Below are 22,008 nucleotides of genomic sequence, written 5' to 3' on the forward strand. Positions count from 1 at the left end.
GGCAGAATTGTGCTGTCCTCACCCCCCCCCCCCATTCATCTGAAGGCTACACAACATCAAGGCAATTTGTATATACAGAAGGCTTTCGTGTATTGATCAGAACTCCTGCAGGGTATAAATGTACTTGGTCTCTATATGTAATCATGGGCTAGGGCAGCCAACTTTGGATGCTGTAACATGTAACAACTTGTAACAAAGAGATGCAAATGAAGGATTTTGGAGTGAGCCAATAGGAGGCTCTGTTGCCTGCTGAGGGGTGTGGTTAGAGTGGGATAGAGAAGGTAGAGAAGGTAGAGAAAGAAGTACTTTTTTCCCTTTCTCACAATACGAGAACTCGTGGGCACTCAATGAAATTGAGGGTTAGAACAGATAAAAGGAAGTACTTCTTCACCAAAGGGTGATTCACATGTGGAATTCACAGCCACAGGAGGTGGTGGAGGCTACAAGCATAGCCAGCTTCAAGAGGGGATTGGATAAACATATGGAGCAGAGGTCCATCAGTGGCTATTAGCCACATGCTGTTGATGGAACTGGGCAATGGTCTGGGGCAATGATGCTCTGTATTCTTGGTGCTTGGGGGGTGGGCACAGTGGGAGGGCTTCTAGTGTCCTGGCCCCACTGGTGGAGCTTCTGATGGCACTTGGGGGGGGTTTTGGCCACTGTGTGACACAGTGTTGGACTGGATGGGCCATTGGCCTGATCCAACATGGCTTCTCTTATGGTCTTATGGCCGGATTGTATATAGTTGCAGTTCTGCCTGTGTTCCTCTGTGACTGTTTCTTCTTGCAATAAAGTGTTCTTGGTCGATTCAGAGCTGGCTGAACTCACTTTATTTCAGGCAGATCCTGGGGAGGGTGGGGTATGGGGAGGACAGGGGCCTCAGCAGGGTATAACGCCATGCCCTCCAAAGTAGCCATTTCCTCCAGAGGAACTGATCTTTGTCATCTGGGTATTTGTTACAATTCCAAAAGATCTCCAGGCACCACCTGGAGGCTTGGCAACTATACAAAGCAAACAAATCTGTATTTGATTTGTCGCAGGGAAGCAGAAATTAGGACTTGTGGATCTTATTGCAATTGTGCAAAATGTGAGGATGTCTTTCGTAAGTAGTTTTTTTTCCTTTAGGGTCAGAAGGGCGAAGATGGACAATAGCAGCGGAGAACACGTTTGAAACAATCGCAAGACAATTTGCAATATTCTGTGTTTAATTTAAAAAAAGTGAATGTTTTTGTGTGTACGTGTTTGAGGGGTGCTCTTTGCCATTTTGGTGTCACAGGATTCATTGCTCTTAATAGTAGCCAGACAGCCAGTATATTTGTTAGGGGGGAAATTAATGTAGTATTCAGTCCTAACGTCTCCTGGCTTCACCCCCAAAGTCCCCAGATATTTCTTGAATTGGACTTGGCAACCCTAGTCAGGAAGGAATTTCCTGCCAAGTCCGATTGGCCCAGGAATCCTGGTGGCTTTTACCTTCCTCCTGGCAAAGAACAGGGGTCACTGGGAGAAGGGGGAGTAGCTGTGGATTTCTTGCAGTGTGCTGGGTTGGACTAGATGACCCTTGGGATCCCTTCCAGTTCTATGTTTCTAGGGCTTTCTATTGTAGCAGGAACTCCTTTGCCTATTAGGCCACACCCCCTGATGTAGCCAATCCTCCTGGAGCTTACAGGGCTTTTCTTACAGGGCCTGCTATAAGCTCCAGGAGGACTGGCTACATCAGGGGTGTGTGGCCTAATAGGCAAAGGAGTTCCTGCTACAAAAAAGTCCTTTATGTTTCTTAGGGCTGCCAAGCCGTCCGGGAGGTTCTCAACCCGCCAGCCCACATTGGGCTGGCGGGGGGAACCTCCCCCTGCGTTGCTGGCGCGATGACGTCACCCAGAAGTGGCATCATCAAAATGGCGGTGCCCAGTGCGGTGCCGCTCTAGGCGTTTCCTGGAAAGCTCTATGTTTTCCCCAGATGCTCTAGCTATTTGGGAGGTAAAACTCCATGGTACAATAGATGACGTCACTTCCGGGTGATGTCATTTCGTCGTGCATGCATGTGTTGCGCACGCGAATGTCCCCGACTGGGGGATGAAGAGGATTTGGCAACCCTAATGTTTCTATGTACTTGTTTCTAATCCAGAGCTTTCTTGAGCGATGCAGCGCAGACAGAAAGGTAATACAGAAAGCAGTTCCCAAACATCTCAAGGAACGAGAATAGATTTTGAGGACTGATCTGGAAACAGAATAATGCTAGAAAATCTGTCTTATTTGATCAAGGATTTTTTGTGGGGGGAGGCGGATTGTTTTAAGGGGAGGCATAAGGGAAGGATTGTTTTAAGGGAAGTGTCTCACAATCCCGTACACCGGAAAAATCAAAACAGTTTTCCTCTCCCATAACTGAAATTCTATCTCGCATTACAGCAATCTGGCTCAGAAATATGTATCATGTTTGTTTTGGGTGGGAAAGGAAACAATTAAAATGTCACAGGATGTTCTACTTCCCTTCTGGTTGTGGCGGAAGGTGCCATCAAGTCAAACTGACTTACACGGCAACCCAGTAGGGTTTTCAAGACAACAGATATTCAGAAATGACTTTAGGGTTGCCAGGTCTGACTCAGGAACTACCTGGGGTCTTTGGGGGTGGAGCCAGGAGACTTGGGGGTGGGGCCTGGAGACTGTCTCATTCCCCAAATAAATAAATAGTGCAGTTCCCCTGAATACAGTCTTCATTAGGGCCGGCCCACCCATTAGGCAAATTAGGCATTTGCCTAGGGTGCCAAAAGGCAGGGGCACCGAATTCAGCCCTCTCCCCCTGCTGCCCCTAGGCAAATCCGTATTTGCCTCCCCAGCCTCCTTCTCCCTCCCTTCCTCACCATTTCAATGCCCGGGAAGGGGCAGTGGAGCACCACATTCCCCAGGCTCTTTAAAGGCTGCCCCCCCCCATGATCAGCTGACTGGCGGGTAAAACAGCACTGGAAGTTCAGCTCCTATGCCAGCCCTCTGGCGCGATCATGATCAGTGCAGGGTTGAGGGGGCAGCAACAGCGAGGAGGACAAGTGAGCCAGTAAAAGAGTGGTCACTGCCGTTGCTGCCTCCCCCCTTCCTTTCCTCATTTTTCCCATCAATCAGCTGATTGGTGGGGGGGCGGGCTTTAAAGAGCCTGGGGAACACAGCACTCCACCTCCCCTTCCCAGGCATTGAAATTGTGAGGAAGGGAGGGAGGAGGAGGCACCATGGAGGGGGCCATGCGCCCTAGGGCTGGCCCTGGTCTTCATTTCCTCATCCTCTTTTTTTGCCTACCCTGGCAGCTGCACTTCCACTAAGTGAAAGTGAAATTTGTCATATCCCCACAAGTCCCCTTGTCAGGCTTTGGAAGCATTTCCAAGTATGGCTTTTTTAAAGGAACACACACACTCACAAAACAGCTAAAATAAACAACAGTTTGCAAGCCCACACTTTTGTGACCTCACTGGGGCAACTTACTCACAAGAGTTGCTGAATGTAACAATCTGCTGAATTTCAACCAGCTTCTTCAGACTAACACTAGGAACATGAAAGGAGAGCAGCCTAGGGAGTGGAGTTTTCCTCCATCCCATAATCAGGTTCTAGCTAACTCTTTACTATCAATTTTACTATAGAAACAACTTTTGAAGTGAATGCAAAACAGAAGGACTCTACTCTCTACCTTTCTCACAGGCCTTGCACAATCTCCGGGAAGAGCCATGTGGCTCTCCCTGCTCGCCCCACCCCCAGCTTTCCTCCTACTGAGATTTAAAGGCACACACACCTTCCAAAACACAAACAGTTGCAAGCATCTTCTAAGCTTGCCTAAATTTAAAAGCACATCATAATTCTTAGGGGGGGCTCTCTCCCACCGGCCAGCTGGCTGGCAACAGGGAGGAGCCTGCAAAACCAGGGGATCCCCCACTAGGACCTGGGAACTAGCAAGCTTTGATGACTTACCATTGCCTGCCTCCAGTTCATGATCCTGGTATTCCTTGAAGGTCTCCCATCTCAATACCTCCCAGGGCCGAGCTGACCCTGCTTAGCTTCTAAGATCTTACCAGATCAGGTGAGCCCAAGCAACTTAGGTCAGGGTCCACTTCCCATCTAGTGGATTGTCCTTATTTACACTTCCATAACACTGGAGAGGTTTAAAACTGGGGCTTTTTTTAAAAAACAGGAGCGCACAGGAACGCAGTTCCGGCTGGCTTGGTGTCAGGGGTGTGTGGTCTAGTATGTAAATGAGTTCCTGCTGGGCTTCTTAAAAAAAAGCCCTGCACGAAACAATGGCGACCCCCCCAGAAGGTGTGGCCTAATATGCAGATAAGTTCCTGCTGGGCTTTTTCTACAAAAAAACCATGCACCTCCGCTGTCTTTCCATTTGATTGAGCTTTCCTGGAGCTTCCCTGTTAAATTCTCTTTTGCAGGGGTTTAAAAAGGAAAGAAAAGAAACACACAGGAACTCAGTTCTAGCTGGCTTGGTGTCAGGGGGTGTGGCTTAATATGCAAATGAGTTCCGGTTGGGCCTTTTCTACAAAAAAGCCCTATGCAAAACAACGGTGATATCAGGGGGTGGGGTCTAATACGCAAATGAGTTCCCGCTGGGCTTCTTCTACAAGAAAACACCCTGTTTAAAACAATTCTGTATTCTCAGGCAATCACTGATAGATCAATTAGTCTACTGAAAAGCCCGTAGGGTTGATTAATTGTATCTGATAAGTTACTCTCCCCCCGCCCCCCTGGCTAGAAATTGATTGCAGCCCCTACTTATGATTCCACTTGTAACAAAGGACTTCTGCAGAACCTCATAGATTTTCTCAGAGGAAAACTGCTTGAAGGGACTCTGCATTCTTCTTTTGCCAAGACGGAGGAAATGTGTTTGGCAGGAAATTACCCAGCTTTGCAACAGTCATTTGGGGAGGGCTATCTTCGCAACTGTGTCAAGCAGCACTGATTGCTGTAGGGCGGAGGATGGCAGCCAGACCCAATTTTTGGCAGCGATGCAGGATACTGCTTGGAAGATGTGATATTAATCGAGCAATTTCCATAGAACTAAAGAACCCTCGGTTTCTAAAACCAGGCTGATCTGCCTTGGGGAAGAAGACAAAAACATCTGGATCAATGGAACAGGGATATTGACCTATCCACTGAAGCTGCCTCAGCCATGCCGAGGAGTTCAGAAGAACAATAATTATAATTGGAGGAACAGGAGCAACACAGCTGTTCCTGAAGATGAAAGCAAATTTCTCTAGGGCAGGGGAGGCCAAACTGTGGCTCGGGAGCCACATGTGTCTCTTTCACACACATCGTGTGGGTCTCAAAGCCCCCACTTGCCTGTTGGCCAGCTTGGAGAAGGCCTTTCTCTCTTTAAATTTCTTCTCCAAGACAAGTCAGCTGGCAGCTTGGAAAATGAATTTAAAATTAAAGTTGCATTCTTTCCACCTCTCCCCCTCCCCGTCTATTTGCCTTCCTTCCTTCCTTCCTTCCTTCCTTCCTTCCTTCCTTCCTTCCTTCCTTCCTTCCTTCCTTCCTTCCTTCCTTCCTTCCTTCCTTCCTTCCCTCCTTCCCTCCCTCCCTCCTTCCTTCCTTCCTTCCTTCCTTCCTTCCCTCCTTCCCTCCCTCCCTCCTTCCTTCCTTCCTTCCTTCCTTCCCTCCTTCCCTCCCTCCCTCCTTCCTTCCTTCCTTCCTTCCCTCCTTCCTTCCTTCCCTCCCTCCCTCCTTCCCTCCTTCCTTCCTTCCTTCCCTCCCTCCCTCCCTCCTTCCTTCCTTCCTTCCCTCCTTCCCTCCCTCCCTCCTTCCTTCCTTCCTTCCTTCCCTCCTTCCTTCCCTCCTTCCTTCCTTCCTTCCTTCCTTCCTTCCTTCCTTCCTTCCTTCCCTCCCTCCCTCCTTCCTTCCTTCCTTCCTTCCTTCCTTCCTTCCTTCCTTCCTTCCCTCCTTCCCTCCCTCCCTCCTTCCTTCCTTCCTTCCCTCCCTCCCTCCCTCCTTCCTTCCTTCCTTCCTTCCCTCCTTCCTTCCCTCCCTCCTTCCTTCCTTCCTTCCTTCCCTCCTTCCTTCCCTCCCTCCTTCCTTCCTTCCCTCCTTCCCTCCCTCCCTCCTTCCTTCCTTCCTTCCTTCCTTCCTTCCTTCCTTCCTTCCTTCCTTCCTTCCTTCCTTCCTTCCCTCCTTCCTTCCCTCCCTCCTTCCTTCCCTCCTTCCCTCCCTCCCTCCTTCCTTCCTTCCTTCCTTCCTTCCTTCCTTCCTTCCTTCCTTCCTTCCCTCCTTCCTTCCCTCCCTCCCTCCTTCCTTCCTTCCTTCCTTCCTTCCCTCCTTCCCTCCCTCCCTCCTTCCTTCCCTCCTTCCTTCCCTCCCTCCTTCCTTCCTTCCTTCCTCCCTCCCTCCCTCCCTCCCTCCCTTTCTTCCTCCCTCCTTCCCTCCCTCCCTCCTTCCTTCCTTCCTTCCTTCCCTCCTTCCCTCCCTCCCTCCTTCCTTCCTTCCTTCCTTCCTTCCTCCCTCCCTCCCTTTCTTCCTCCCTCCTTCCCTCCTTCCTTCCCTCCCTCCTTCCTTCCTTCCTTCCTTCCTTCCTTCCTTCCTTCCTTCCTTCCTTCCTTCCTTCCTTCCTTCCCTCCTTCCCTCCCTCCCTCCTTCCTTCCTTCCTTCCTCCCTCCCTCCCTCCCTCCCTTCCTTCCTTCCTTCCTTCCTCCCTCCCTCCCTCCCTCCCTCCCCTCAAACATCTGATGTTCATGTTTTACAGCTCTCAAACATCTGTACTGACGTTTATTCTACGTGGCTCTTACATTAAACAAGTTTGGCTACCCCCTGCTCTAGCGGAAAGTGTACCTTCAAGTTGCAGCTGATTTACGGAGACCTTGTAGGGTTTTCAAGGGAAGAGACAAGCGGAGGTGGTTTGCCACTGCTTGCTTCTGCATAGCGACCCTGGACTTCTTTCGTGGTCTCCCATTCGAGTACTAACCGGGGCTGACTCTGCTTAACTTCCAAGATTTGATGAGATTGGGCTAGCCTGGTGGTTTGCCATTGCCTGCCTTTGTGTAGAAGCCCTGGACTTCTTTGGCGGTCTCTTGTCCAAGTACTAACCAGGACCAACCCTGCTGTGCTTCTGAGATCTGATAAGATCAGGATTGCCTGGACCATCCAAGTCAGGGCTCATTTTCCCCTAGGCTGGCTACTTTTTTTCAGTCAGTCCAAGTCTTTGGGTATAGATCTCGTACTTGTGTGTGTCAGGATCTTGTCCAATCTCATCTAATTTTCTCATTGCTTCTTTTTGATACTGGAAGCAGAGGAAGATGAGAAATATCAGTCACTGGTTTGTAGAATGGAGCATCTGTAACTTTATTAGAGGTATTTCATGGGTCTTGCCTGTTTCATAGACTATTGCCTTAGAACTTTGCAAACTGTAATAATTAACTTTTAATATTTTATATTGGGCAGCATAGCAGCAAAGTTTTACTACAGCAGATGTGTACAGTGATGATAATTGGGAATTATGATAATTGGGGGAGGGACGGTGGATCAGTGGTAGAGCAGCTGCTTGGGAAGCAGAAGGTCCCAGGTTCAATCCCTGGCATTTCCAAAAAAGGGTCCAGGCAAATAGGTGTGAAAAACCTCAGCTTGAGACCCTGAAGAGCCGCTGCCAGTCTGAGAAGAAGACAATCCTGACTTTGATGGACCGAGGGTCTGATTCAGTATAAGGCAGCTTCATATGTTCATATGTTCAATAATGATGCTTGGGCAGGAGAGTTAGCTATTAATTTTGAGCGTATGCACTTTCGCTTTACGAATTTCAGCAAACTTCTATTAGCTGGTTTTGCCTTGGGCAAGATCTTTAGGTTTAAAAACTGATGTGGCTGTACTGTTAGAAGGTGTGTAGGTTTTACAAAACCACCCAAGGTTTACTATCTAGTTTTAATTATCCCAGTACCAACACACTGGCCTACACCGCATCATGATTTCTGGCAGAAATTTGGGTGGTCGCCATCTGCTATCAGAAAACGTTATAGCCCTTCACTGTGATTTTCCACCCCTTGCAATGTTCACTTATATCTTCCATGTTTTCATTAGAAACAAGTGAGACGTTCACGATAAATGAATGTTGCAGAGGACGTAAATAAAATCAGATATTTTTGCTTTTTTTCAGCAACTAGATGAATGAATGCAAAGATGAGAATTGCTACGACCAGGGGTGGAATTCTAGCAGGAGCTCCTTTGCATATTAGGCCACACACACCCTGATGTAGCCTATCCTCCAAGAGCTTACAAGGCTCTTTTTTGTAAACTCTTGGAGGATTGGCTACATCATGGGTGTGTGGCCTAATATTGCAAAGGAGCTCCTGCTAGAATTCCACCCCTGGCTATGACCATTTAAGGTAACCAGATGTCCTCTTTTTAGAGGACAGGTCCTCTTTTTTTTTTCTATACATCCTCTTTTGGGCTCTTTTAAAAATAACTGATGAAAATGTCGTCTTTTGAAGTTGGAAGGTTAGGAATATTCCTCGTTAGCAATTATCACAGCTTAAATAGTAGGGTTTTTTAAAATGAGATTTTATCATAGTGATCACTCGTTTGAAATAGTCAGGTGGGGCCTGAAGATCTCGCAGTTTTACAACTGATCTCTGGCTGGCAGAGATTAGCTCCACTGGAGAAAATGGCTGCTTTGAAGAGTGGGTTCTATAGCAATGTCCCATTCTGAGGCCCCTCCCCTCCCCATACCCTGCCCTCTCCTGGCTCCACCCCCAGTCTCCAGGTATTCTCCAACACAGTTCTAGCAACCCTAGTTGGGAAAGATGTTCTCTTCTCCCCCCCCCCCCCCAGATAACCCTGATTTAAATATACATAAAAATGGTGATTTTGGCTGGTTACAGACCGGCACTTTGGGTCGACTCAGAGACACCTCTGAAGTTGACCCAAAAGATCCAGCCACACGGCAACATCTGCCGGCCGCCCCCACCCCGCACTTAGCCCGTCCTGAGAGACGCTCCAACCGGCTCAAAAAGGGACCACTTGGAAAGTGGTTCCTTTTTGCTGGGGCGGCTCTGAGGCGGCAGCCAGCCATCCGGAAGCCCAGAGAGCGCCTTACAAGCGCCTGGGGAGCCGTGAGCAGGATGCAGGAGCTTTCCACATGCTCCCCAGCCGCCCAAGGCCTGCCCCTTCTTCCAGCACCCGCCGTAAGTGCCAGGGCGCTCTTCTTCTAGGCGGTTTTCTTCAGGGCAGCTGCAAGCCGCCCCGAACTGGCTGGCTGTTATCAGCCTTTAAGTCTCTGCCCTGCCATTTCTAGTCTGTAGAAAGCCAAGAAGGGAAGCCAGAAGTCATGAGTCGGGCATCAGAAACAACCAGGGCCGGATCTAGGGGGGCAAAGGGGGCGGTAGCCCCAGGCGCTGCCAGGGATGCCGGATGGAGAGGGGAGAAAAATTGGCTGGTTTTGCCACCTCTCTGCCTTGAGAAAATGGTGGCAGAGCAGTTCCAAGCTTGCCTGGAAGATATCTCTGCCCTTGATCCCTTCCAGTCATGGCATAGAAAATGCTTTGGTTGCCCTCACAGATAGGGCTGCCAATCCGCAGCTGGGCGCAGGAGATCCCTCAGTTTGGAAGCCTTCCCCACTTCAGGGTCATCAGAAAGCAGTGGGGGGAGGAAAATGTCTGCTGGGCACTCCATTATTCCCTATGGAAACCCATTCCCATAGGGTATAATGGAAAATTGATCTGCAGGCACCTGGGGCTCTGGAGGGGCTGTTCTTTGAGATAGAGGCACCAAAATTGCAGCATAGTATCCAGTGATTCTCCCCAAAATACCCTCCAAGTTTCAAAAGGATTGGACCAGAGGGTCCAATTCTATGAGCCGCAAAAGAAGGTGCCCCTATCCATTATTTCCAGTGGAGGGAAGGCATTTAAAAGGTGTGTGGTCCCTTTAAATGTGATGGCCACGACTCCCTTTGGAGTTCAGTTATGCTTGTCACAACCTTGCTCCTGGCTCCACCCCCAAAGTCCCCAGATATTTCTTGAATTGGGCTTGGCAACCCTACTCACAGATGACCTTAGAAAGCATCAGGATCAAGGTGCGTCAGCGTTGCCTGGTTGAGCGGGCAGGGGATCTAGGCAGTCGAGGTGGGCTTTGCTTGTCCAGGGCTCTCCTTTCTTGCATCGGGTTGCTTTTGGCTGGTGGGCGGCAGCATATGCTAATGAGTTATGCTAATGAGCTCCGCCACCTATTTTTCTATAAAATGACCCCTGCTGAATAGACAATGCTGACCTTGATTGACCGATGGTCTGATTCTAAAGCAGCTTCAACTATTAAATTTCTGCCTGGACATGACTCCTGAACTCAACATTGAGCTGAAGAACCGCTACCAAATACACACACATGGGGCTTTATTAATAAGAGCGCATAATGCGGGAGACTGAATCACATATTTTTTGGAAGCTGAGATTTTCCCCTCTTGGGCATGTTGGAGAACCAGATGGGGAGAAGGAAAGCCATGGCCAAGTCTTTGGGACCCAGACCCTGTGAAGACTGAGCTTGCCAGGCATGGCTAGAACAGAGACAGCTGCTCTCCCCCAAGCAGGGCTGAAACAAGCTTTTCTTTAAAGTGATTTTTTTCAAACATATAACAAAGCTGATGGATGATGGACAGGGGTGGATGGACAGGGGGAACAGTGTGAGAACTTGCCTCTGCAGAAGAGTTCTGATTCAATCTTCAACATAGGGTTGCCAAGTCCAATTAAAGAAAAATCTGGGGACTTTGGGGGCGGAGCCAGGAGACATTGGGGGTGGAGCCAGGAACAAGGATGTGACAAGCATAATTGAACTCCAAGGGAGTTCTGGCCATCACATTTAAAAGGACAACACACCTTTTTAAATGCCTTTCTTCCATAGGAAATAATTAAGGATAGGGGCACCATCTTTTGGGGCTCATAGAATTGGACCCTCTGGTCCAATATTTTTGAAACTTGCGGGGTATTTTGGGGAGAGGCACAAGCTGCTATAGGAAAAATCTGGTGCCTCTACCTCAAAAAATAGCCCCCCCCAGAGCCCCCAATACCCATGGATCAATTCCCTATTATTCTCTATGGGAATCGTTCTCCACAGGGAATAATAGAGTGCCTAGTAGACATTTCCCTCCCCCCCACGCTTTCTAAAGGGGGGGCCTCCATACCAGGGAATCCCCCCTTCCTGCCCCCTCCCTCTCTCTCTCTCACACACACACAAATACTTACCGTACTTGGTCTTCTTCCAGCAGAATTTGCTTGCTGTGAAAACGAAAGTAAGGCTGCACAGGAAAAGAAAGGGAGGGGCCGTTCCTGTTTCCTGTGCAGCCTTAAAGGGACACATTTTAAAAACGGATCCCAAGCTGTAAAACAACATGATGCCTACAGGTATGTTCTCTCTCCCCCCCGCCCCCAGATTTTCTAAGAGCGGGGGAGGAGGCTGAAAATTCGGAGGTCCCCCGCCAGGGCGGGAGGGTTGGGAAGCTTACTTCAACATCTTTTTTAAAAAACTGATAATTTGTCTGAAGGGCCAGTTTGTGGTCTGCAAACAAATTACAGTCTGAGCAGAGGGGTGATTTAAGCCAGGGGTGTCAAACTCATTTGTTATGAGGGACGGATCTGACATAAATGAGACCTCGTGGGGCCAAGCCATGTTGGGCCAGGCTGTGTGTGTATCTATTTGAAATTAGGTAGCAGAGATATACCGTATTTTTCGCTCCATAAGACGCACCTGAGCATAAGACGCACCTAGTTTTTAGAGCCGTTTGTGTGAATTTAGAGGCATTTGTGTGAATTTTTTGCAGTATTCGCTCCTTAAGACGCACACACTTTTCCCTCCACTTTTTTGGGGGGGAAAAGTGAGTCTTATGGTGCAAAAAATACTGTAAATTTTATAAAGGACATGGACAAACACAATTAATTTTTTTTTTTAAAAAGCCTTACAATAAAGCATGATTAAAATATTAGCACTCATTGGTCTGGAAGGTGCTTTCTTTGTATCTCTCCCATGGGATCCAAGGAACTGGGCAAAAGAAGCTCTGGCTCTTTCCTTCCTTCCCCAGGGGACAAGGAGGGGGAGGAACCTCAGCCAATAGAAGGAGATGCTTGGCTCAGTAGCTCTGCTGTGCGATTGAGAGAGCCTGGGAAAGCAAGCTGTGATGCAGAAGGAAGTGAAAGAGGGAGCAGGAATTGGATGACAGCCAATTGCTAAGGAACTTAGCACTAAGGAACTCTGTTAATTTTCTCCCCACTAGCCCGTTTCACATTCAGCTTTGTCAAGAATTGATTCAAAGGGACAGTGGCTCAGTGGTAGAGCATCTGCTTGGGAAGCAGAAGGTCCCAGGTTCAATCCCCGCATCTCCAAAAAAGGGTCCAGGCAAATAGGTGTGAAAACCCTGCAGAGCCTCAGCCAGTCTGAGTAGACAATACTGACTTTGATGGACCAAAGGTCTGATTCAGTATAAGTCAGCTTCATATGTTCAAAGAACTTCCATCATTCTAATATTTAAAAGTGCACAATACAATCAATATATCTCCACTGAAATAACCCCTTAACCCTAATATAGTTAATACAATATACAGAGACATGGTTGTCTTCAATTAATGGCATAATTGGCAACATGCTGTTCAAACCACTCTCAGTTTAAAGGGGTAAACAGGTGTTTTCGATAAAGAAATTTAAAGGTACAGTTCCAAAACATGGACAAAAATCCTTTGACAGAATGAAGCAAGAGAGATCATGATTGATTTAATACCCCCTCCCCATATAGTGGTGTGTAAAAAAACAACAACACATTGCTTCTTTTTGTAATTTTTTTTTTTTAATATCAACCTATTTGCATGGTTAACTCTCAAATTTATAAACAAAAAATCTGAAAGAATCAGTTTCATGGTTAAATTCTGTAAAATGTTCAACTAAATGCGCCCCAACATATGTGAGACTGATTTTCCAAAATATGGGATTTTATCAGTCTAGTTGCACACCTAATGTACAATTTTGACAAGGGCACACTATTGCATAGATTGTGTGTTTGGACTGGCAATCGCTGAAAGAATTATGTACTATTTTATAATTGGTATTAACAACCACATATTCAAGAAATCCAATTGGTGAGCTGTTTATTTTTAGTCTTAAATAAGTCAGTTCTCATACATGAGTCTGTCCAAACTCTAGCCCTATGAAAAGATATATTGATTGTACTGTGTACTTTTTTATATTAGAATGACTGAAGTTCTTTAAGTCAGTTCTTGACAAAAAAAATTGTTTGAAGCTAGTCAGCCCGTAGAGAAAGAATAGACTTTGGATGGTACTGTCAATGTCAAGTGGAAGATTTCCGTGGTATTTTGTAAAAATATTGTGATCAGTCTTCTTTATAGAGGTTTTGTCATTCTGTACTTAAATTAACATTGTATTATTCCTTTTTACTTATTTGTGATGAAGCATTACAAAAATTGGAGGCATTTGTGCTATCATAGATATTTATTGTTCATATGCAGCAAATAGTCATTTTATACACACAGCACACACACACACACACAAGCATACACGGGGGTGGAAATCTAGCATGAGCACCTTTGCAAATTAGGCCACACCCCCTGATGTAGCCAATCCTCCAAGAGCTTACAAAAAAGAGCCTTGTAAGGCTACATCAGGGGTGTGTGACCTAATATGCAAAGGAGCTCCTGCTAGAATTCCACACCTGGAGGGATGGATATAGAAAAAGTCCAGCAGGAACTCATTTGCATATTAGGCCACACCCCCCTGATGCCAAGCCAGCTGGGACTGGGTTCCTGCCTGTTTCTGCTCAAAAAAAGCCTTGCTTGAAACTGATAAGAAGCCAGTAATAATCTTTCATCACAGTCTTCATATCCAGCCCCCAGCAGTAGTGCTCGGTGCGACATTTGGACCAATTGAAGTCTCCAGCAAAAGGCAGCCTCCATGTGAATTATAGTGTCCTCACTTGATTGCCACCAGATTATGCTTTTTGAAGAATGGCCGAGGCTGCAATATTAGCCGAAGCTGATTAAACATGCCAAACACATTGACAGCTGCAGCAGCATTGCCGGTAATCCTATCATGATGCCTGTCAAATTGGAATCTCATTATGTTTCTGGCCTTTGCTCTGGAGATGACTGTACCCAACCCAATGCTCAATGCAATGGAGACTACGGTAATGGGGTCGCTGCTTCATTTCATGTGCCACTTATTGCTGCCCCACCAGATCTGGCCATAGCAACTATTCAAGGCCAACAACTGTTGACCCTCCACTAGACATCATGTTGGCGGCAGATTTGGATGCTTGTGCAAGTATTTGCAACTGCAACATATTGCAGGATTTAGGACAATAAAATGAGCAAACAGTGAAAATCCTTGATGGGAGGAAGCTGATTAAGAAGGACTGGTGCAAAAAGCTGTGTGTGACTAATGAGTAAACTCATTATAGTAGGAGGAGTAATACTGGATTCTGTGACAATGGAATGGTGCCTGAGACAAATTAGGGTGCTGAAATGCGGGTTCCTGAAGCTCATGAAGGCTCTCAAGACCAGGATAGTGGTACGGTTGCCAATCCCCAGTTGGAGGCAGGGGATCCCCTGGTTTGGAGACCCTGCCCCCACTTCAGGGTTATCAGAAAGCTGGGAGGGGGAGAGGGAAATGTCTGCTGGGCACTCCATTATACCTTATGGAGATCAAACGGAAAATTGATCTATGGGTATCTGGGGCTTTGGGGGGCTATTTTTGAGGTAGCGGTACCAAATTTTCAGCATAGCATCTGGTGCCTCTCCTCAAAATACCACCCCCACAAGTTTCAAAAAGATTGGACCAGGGGGTCCAATTCTATGAGCCCCCAATAAAGTGCCCCATCCTTCATTATTTCAAATGGAGGGAAGGCATTTAAAAGGCATGTGGTCCCTTTAAATGTGATGACCAGAACTCCCTTTGGAGTTCAGTTGTGCTTGTCACACCCTTGCTCTTGGCTCCACCCCCAAAGTCTCCTGGCTCCACCTCCAAAGTCCCCAGATATTTCTAGAGTTGGACCTGGCAACCCTATGGTAGAGGGAGGGCCATGGGTCAGTGGAAATACCTCTGCTTTGTACATGGAAGGTCCTGAGTTCAATCCCTTGCATCTCCAATGGAAAAGATCAAGCACTGGGTGATGTTAAAAGCCTCTACTTGAAGCCCCGGACAGTCACTTCCTATCTGAGTAGACTGTACTGACCTTGATGGACCAGTGGTCTGACTCAGTATAAGTTAGCTTCATGTCTGTTCAAGCGAGTAAAATCATTTCCCACTGAGAATATTAAGAGAGCATGAAACAGTAGGTCAAAAGGCAACTATTTTGATTCTCTGAAGCTGGGGAGAGTCTACTTTTAATCCCAGCATTTAACATTCTTGTCATTATGTGATTCCACAGCGGGGAGCTAAATACAGCAGAAATGGCTGTGCCATTCTGAATTTGGTATGATTTTGTTGTTTCTGTTTGAAGAGGAAGGGTTGGTTTTTATATCCTGTTAAGCAGTCTCAAAGTGGCTTACAATTGCCTTCCCTTTCTCTCCCCACAACAGGCATGTTGTGAGGCAGATGGGGCTGAGAGAGCTCTGAGAGAATTGTGACTGGATCGAGGTTACCCAGCAGGCTTCATGTGGAGGAGTGCAGAATCAAACCCAGTTCTCCACTATGTCCTTTTAAAATTATTTTTGTATATTTTGTGTGTGTGCGCACAGACTCGCACACCTAAAAGTCATGTTGACCTCTGGTGACTGACCTCTACTGGGGGCCTGGAGGATATTCAGAGAGGTGGATGGATAAAGCCTGCCCCTGTGCTCCTTACTGGGTATTTCAAGGAAGTCTCCCGTCCAAGAATTAACCAGAGTCTACCCTGCTTAGCTTCTGAGATCTGATGAGATTGGGCATGCCTGGGATATCCAAGTCAGGGCGAGGCCACTCTGTTCTTGCCCGCTATACCACATGGGCTCTCTATTAGCTGAACGTGTTGCTTAAATGGATTCCTACATGGTAGTAATGAGCAAGTTATGCACATTGGCAGCCATGGTGAGGCACAGTGGGGTGACACCCTCTAACATAGCAGTCCTGCCCCAACACGGAAGAATGCTAGACCCCTCCCAGCCCGGGAAAATGCAGACCCCCATCCTCTTCTTCCATTTACAAATTATCCAAAAATATCACAGAGCGCATTTCAGAAACAGTACCGCGCGCTTCTGACATAGAACTGAATGAAATTATTTCCAAAAGTGTTTGCACATATGGTGAGATCACCCCATACTTGCACACTGTTAAGTATAAACCAGAGAAGGATTAGCGAGACATTTCTGAAACATCTGAAATCTGTACCGCCAGGCCTCATTTTGGGCAGGAGCTCACAGGAGCGGAGCTCTGGAACCTCTCAATTTTATTGTGCTCTTTCTTTCTTACCCTTTGCTTTTACCTGCTTCTGGGCTCCATTGTTCAAACCCCCTGTGAGAATTTTGCTGAACTCTAAGATTCGACAAACTTTCTAATTTTTCCCCCCCACAAAAAATGGGAACATAACCAAAACATACAAAACAGACAAATGGAAATCTTCATCATGCCACCTTGGCCACATAAGAGAAAGTCATTTTAAAAGTATGTTGGAAATGAGGTTTTATTATGACATTTATAATTCAAGAAGCATGTTAAGGTAGATGCTGAGCTGATATAATTCCGTACACCTTCTGGTGACATCAGAGGTGTGTGGCATATGCAAATGAGTTATGCTAATGAGTTCCGGCGCCTCTTTTTCGACAGAATGACCCCTGTGTACCACTAACGCAATGAGTTCTTTAATCTTCCATGTTTTCCCAGGCTGTTTCCAGCTATGTAACGTTTTCCGATCCCATGACATGGAAATTGACCAGTGCTTGCTGGAATCACTCCCCCTCGGCCAGCGGCAGCGGTTGGTGAAGCGGATGCGGTGCGATCAAATAAAAGCGTACTATGAATGGGAGAAGGCTTTTCTGAAGCAGGAAGGCTACGCCAAGAAGACAAAACATAGAAGGAAGCACAGAGTTCATTTCAGCCCCTCGGACATGATACAGGATGCCATTGTATGCCATGACGATAAAGACGGTAATGTGGACATTTAGCAAAAAGTCCTGCCTAATGACTTCTTTAATCTAAGTCATATAATGAATTTGCAGCATTACAGTACAATCCTAAACTGAGAAGCTCCCTTTCTAAATCAACTGAAGTCAATGGGCTTAGAAGGGTGTAACTCTGTTTAGGATGCCACTGTTAATGGTCAGTCAGCTTCCAAAACATCTCTTGCAACTATTCTCTGATGTGGTAAAGTACAGCCAGGCATTGCATTCAGCAGGAGCTCACAGGAGTGCAGTTCCTGAACCTTTCTGATGGTTCCCCCTCCTCCTCCCCACCTGCCTTGTCCATTGAATAGTAGGGGCAGCTGCATAACAATCCCTGGATGAGGAGAGCGGGCAGCCAGCCAGCCACCAGGGGCTCTGCCACGCCCCCAGCAGCCCTCATTAAACCCCGGAGAAGCCCACACCATCCTTTCTCCACTTCTTATGTGATTTTAGGTGGCAGGTGGCTTGCTGGGCTTTTTACCATGGGGGGCAGGGCTGCTAAGGAAAGCCCCAGGTGAGCGAGGCCAGCTTGGGCTGGCTGGATCTCTAGCCAGCCCAAGGAGGCCCCGCTCGCCCAGGGCTCCCCTTTCTTGTGTTGGGTTGCTTTTGGCTGGTTGGGGGGGGGAGCATGTTATGTTAATGAGTTATGCTAATGAGCGCCACCATCTATTTTTCTACAAAATGACCCAAGTACAGCTATACTTTATTCATGCCTAAGGAGGAACAGCTAAGAAATATGAATACTTCCAGATGTACTTTTTTCTGCTATCTAGTCACAGCTGACATGGTGGCCCCTGGTGGGCTGGCCTGTAGACACAAGGGGGGGGCTGTGGGGGCATTGCCCTTACTTCCAGGGGGGGCTCCAGACTTCCAGGGGGGGCTCCTGACTTCCAGGGGGCCCAGGCCTTTTTTTGAACAGGAACACAGATCTGGCTGACTTGGTGTCAGGGGGTGTGGCCTAATATGCAATGAGTTCCTGCTAGTTTTTTTCTACAAAAAAAAGGCTTGTGCAAAACAATGGTGACATCAGGGGTATGGCCTAATATGCAGTTGTTGATGATAATGATATTGGATTTATATCCTGCCCTCCTCTCCAAATCTCAGATTGGCTCACAATCCCCTTTATCTTCCTCTCCCTCAACAGACACCCTGTGAGGTGGGTGGGGCTGGCTCTCACAGCAGCTGCCCTTTCAAGGACAACCTCTGCCAGAGCTATGGCTGACCCAAGGCCATTCCAGCAGGTGCAAGTGGAGGAGTGGGGAATCGAACCCGGTTCTCCCAGATGAGAGTCTGCACACTTAACCACTACTCCAGACTGGCACTACCCGAAGGAGTCTCAGAGTGACTTAAGGTCTCCTTCCCCTCCCCCTCCCCATAACAGACACCCTGTGAGGTAGATGAAGATATTGGATTTATATCCCGCCCTCCACTCCGAAGAGTCTCAGAGCGGCTCACAATCTCCTTTACCTTCCTCCCCCACAACAGACACCCTGTGAGGTGGGTGGGGCTGGAGAGGGCTCTCACAGCAGCTGCCCTTTCAAGGACAACCTCTGCCAGAGCTATGGCTGACCCAAGGCCATGCCAGCAGGTGCAAGTGGAGGAGTGGGGAATCGAACCCGGTTCTCCCAGATAAGAGTCCACCCCCTTAACCACTACACCAAACTGGCTCTCTAAAGTAGAGTCCCTGCTAGAGTTTTGTACCAAAAAAGCCCTGAGGGGGCTCTCCAGGGCACAGTCTTTTTGCCATGGTCGAGACAGCGAAGCAGCAGCAGCAGCTGGAGCTGGGAGAGCTGAGCAGGGGACAGTGTCCTGCAGCAGTAAAAGCAGCAGGCGGAGAGGAGGGAGGTGGAGGAAGCCACGCGGAATGGACTAGGAAGGAGGGACTGGATGGAGCTGCTGGCTGCAAACTGCCAGGGTGGGGGAGAGGGAGGTGTGGAAAGAAAAGCCCCTGCTTGCACTCAAGGCGCAGTCCCTTCTTGACTCCAAAGTTTTAGTTGCCTCAATTTGGCCACTTTCAGAGCCTCCAGCTTTTGCCCCACCCCAGAAAGCTTCTGAGAGTGGCGAGCCCTGCAGTGGATGGGAAAGAGTGCCCTCCCACTTTTTAAAAAGCCTCCCCCCCCACATTTAAAATCCTGGCTACGACCCTGCTGGTGGGGTTTTCAAGGCATAAGATTTTCAGAGGTGGTTTGCTGCTGCCTGCCTCTGCGTCACAAACTTTGTATTCCTTGGAGGTCTCCCATCCAAATACTAACCAGGACTAACACCGCTGAGCTTCTGAGATCTGATGAGATTGGGCTAGCCTGGGCTATCCAGGTCACCTACATCTCTTAAATTTTACTTGTTTCAGATGTGGTACATGAACGGATAATGAAATAAAATCTTGAGTGGCTAAATACACATGTGAGAGTAATGTATTTCTCAACTTCTCTAATTTTATTTCGGCAGCGCTTTTTTTGTAGCAAGAACTCCTTGGCATGTTAAGCCACACACCCCTGATGTAGCCAATCCTCCTGGTGCTTACAGTAGGCCCTGTACTAACAGCCCTGTAAGCTGCAGGAGGATTGGCTACATCAGCGGGGTGTGGCCTAATATGCAAAGGAGTTCCTGCTACAAAAGAAAAGCCCTATATTTTGGGCTGAAAATACATTATTTTTCACAGTAACCACAACTCCTTACTTTTAGTTCAGTTATTTACTTTGTTTATAGTCTGCATGTTTTTCCTTGCGAGTTGATCACAGTGTGGATCAATGCCATCAACAGGATGAGACATCAGTATAAACCCTTCCCGCCAAAGAACCGAGAGTAGGATAATAATACAGTAAACGGAGAATACATGGTATACACAGTGTGGTATGCTTCAGAACCCTCTTACCTTTATAAAAGTGCCTTCTTGAACCATTATTTGCTGCTGAGATGGCACAGAAGTAAAGCCCTGGTTTAACTGGCAGTTTCTCTTAAAGTGAAGTACATTAGGGGTTTTTTTTTTTAATTCTAGAATTTCAGAGTTGTAATCGATGAACAATTCTGGCTTTAGGTTGATTAAATTGCTGCCGTCCCGCATTATTTTCGCCCCTTGTCATTTCAGTTCTGCAGTTACTGAAAGATGGTGTGGATCCTCACATAGTGAATTCATCGGGAAGTTCTTTACTTCATCTGGTAAGAGCATTGAACGTTGGCCTCTGAGACAGGTACTTGTGTGTGTGTACAAGTATATCTGGGATACAGATAAATACCAAATGTTCCCTCTAAGCTGCAGAGTCTTGTGAGCAAATATTCTACTTTGTGAGCTATTGGCATTAAAGTTGTAAGCTATTGCATAAATTAGTGTGCTCTGACACCATCTTTTCTGAGCAAAGACAAAAAAGTGTGAACTGGAGGCTAAAAATCTGTGAGCTAGCTCACACTAATTCAGTTTAGAAGGAACACTGCCCAAGAGGTATGTGAGCTTTGAACACCAAAACAGACATTGAATCCTATTAATTACGCATTTAAGTACCATGGTTGTGACAGGGTCGTCGTAGGTATGATTTCTATCCTTGTTTGTTTATTATACCCTGTGTGGATTGACGAAGCAGTTTTGACGTTTTCCCTTTTTTTGACGTTTTGACGTTTTCCTTTAATTTCTTTCCTTGCCCTTTTCTTTTAAAATACAATCTGCTTCTCAGCTGCTGCCACTTTACTTCTTTCCTGTTCATTCATTCATGGAGTGATGGCAAAATCTGAATTAGCACTTAATTAGTCAGGGCTTGTTTCTTGAAAAGGGAAGGGGGGCTTTGATTGCTGGTTTCCTCTTTGCAACCAGACAAAAAGGCTGCATAATATTTCCCTCTTTGACTTTTTATGATTGAAATTAGAGTGTCCGATAAAGACTCCCAAGCTCAAATCTAGGGTTGCCAAGCACCCCCCCCCTTTACACAGCACGATGACGTCATTCATAAGTGATGTCATCGCGCCAGCAACATTGCACACCAGCCGTTGTAGTTTTCCTCCCAAATTGCCACTCTAGGATACTAAATTGGCAGGGGTTGCAAATGCAGTAGAAGACAGAAACAGAATACAGGATGACCTTGACAGGCTGGAAAACTGGCCTAAAATCAATAAAATGAATTTTAACAGGGATAAATGTAAAGTTCTGCATTTAGGTAGGAAAAATCCAATGCATGGTTATAGGATGGGGGAGACTTCTTAGCAGTAGTATGTGTGAAAAGGATATAGGGCTCTTAGTGGATCATTTGCTGAACATGAGTCAACAGTGTGATGCGGTGGCTAAAAAGGCAAATGCAGTTTTGGACTGTATGAGCAGAAGTATAGTGTCCAGATCATGTGATGTGATGGTATCACTTTACTCTGCTCTGGTAAGACCTCACCTGGAGTATTGTGTTCAGTTTTGGGCACTACATTTTAAGAAGGATATAGACAAGCTGGAACAGGTCCAGAGGAGGGCGCCGAAGATGGTCAGGGGTCTGGAGACCAAGTTCTATGAAAAAAGGTTGAAGGAACTGGGCATTTTTAGCCTGGAGAGGAGGCGGCTGAGTGGTGATATGATCACCATCTTCAAGTACTTGAAGGGCTGTCATACGCAGGGGTGGCCAACAGTAGCTCTCCAGATGTTTTTTGCCTACAACTCCCATCAGCCCCAGCCATTGGCCATGCTGCCTGGGGCTGATGGGAGTTGTAGGCAAAAAACATCTGGAGAGCTACCGTTGGCCACCCCTGATATAGAGGATGGTGTGGAATTGTTTTCTGTGGCTCCAGAAGGTAGGACCAGAACCAATGGGTTGAAATTAAATCAATAGAGTTGCCGGCTCAGCATTAGGAAGAACTTCTTGACAGAGCGATTCCTCTGTGGAATAGGCTTCCTCGGAGGTGGTGGGCTCTCCTTCCTTGGAGGTTTTTAAACAGAGGCCATCTGACAGCAATGCAAATC

At 47.1% G+C, this 22,008-nt stretch overlaps 1 protein-coding gene across 3 annotated transcripts in view; it reads left to right on the plus strand.

Moving 5' to 3' along the window:
* Positions 1–22,008, plus strand: part of MYO16 (myosin XVI) — a 224,243-nt gene that overhangs the window by 71,449 nt on the left and 130,786 nt on the right. For all 3 annotated transcript variants that reach the window (XM_060231776.1, XM_060231767.1, XM_060231759.1), the window contains exons 2-3: positions 16,804–17,067; positions 20,167–20,237. In XM_060231776.1, coding sequence (XP_060087759.1) covers positions 16,842–17,067; positions 20,167–20,237 — 297 coding nt within the window. In that variant the 5' untranslated portion in view covers positions 16,804–16,841. The remainder of the gene's footprint in view (positions 1–16,803; positions 17,068–20,166; positions 20,238–22,008) is intronic.

The sequence above is a fragment of the Heteronotia binoei genome, chromosome 1, assembly GCF_032191835.1.
Source record: "Heteronotia binoei isolate CCM8104 ecotype False Entrance Well chromosome 1, APGP_CSIRO_Hbin_v1, whole genome shotgun sequence".
In the NCBI taxonomy this organism is placed as follows: Eukaryota; Metazoa; Chordata; class Lepidosauria; order Squamata; family Gekkonidae; genus Heteronotia; species Heteronotia binoei.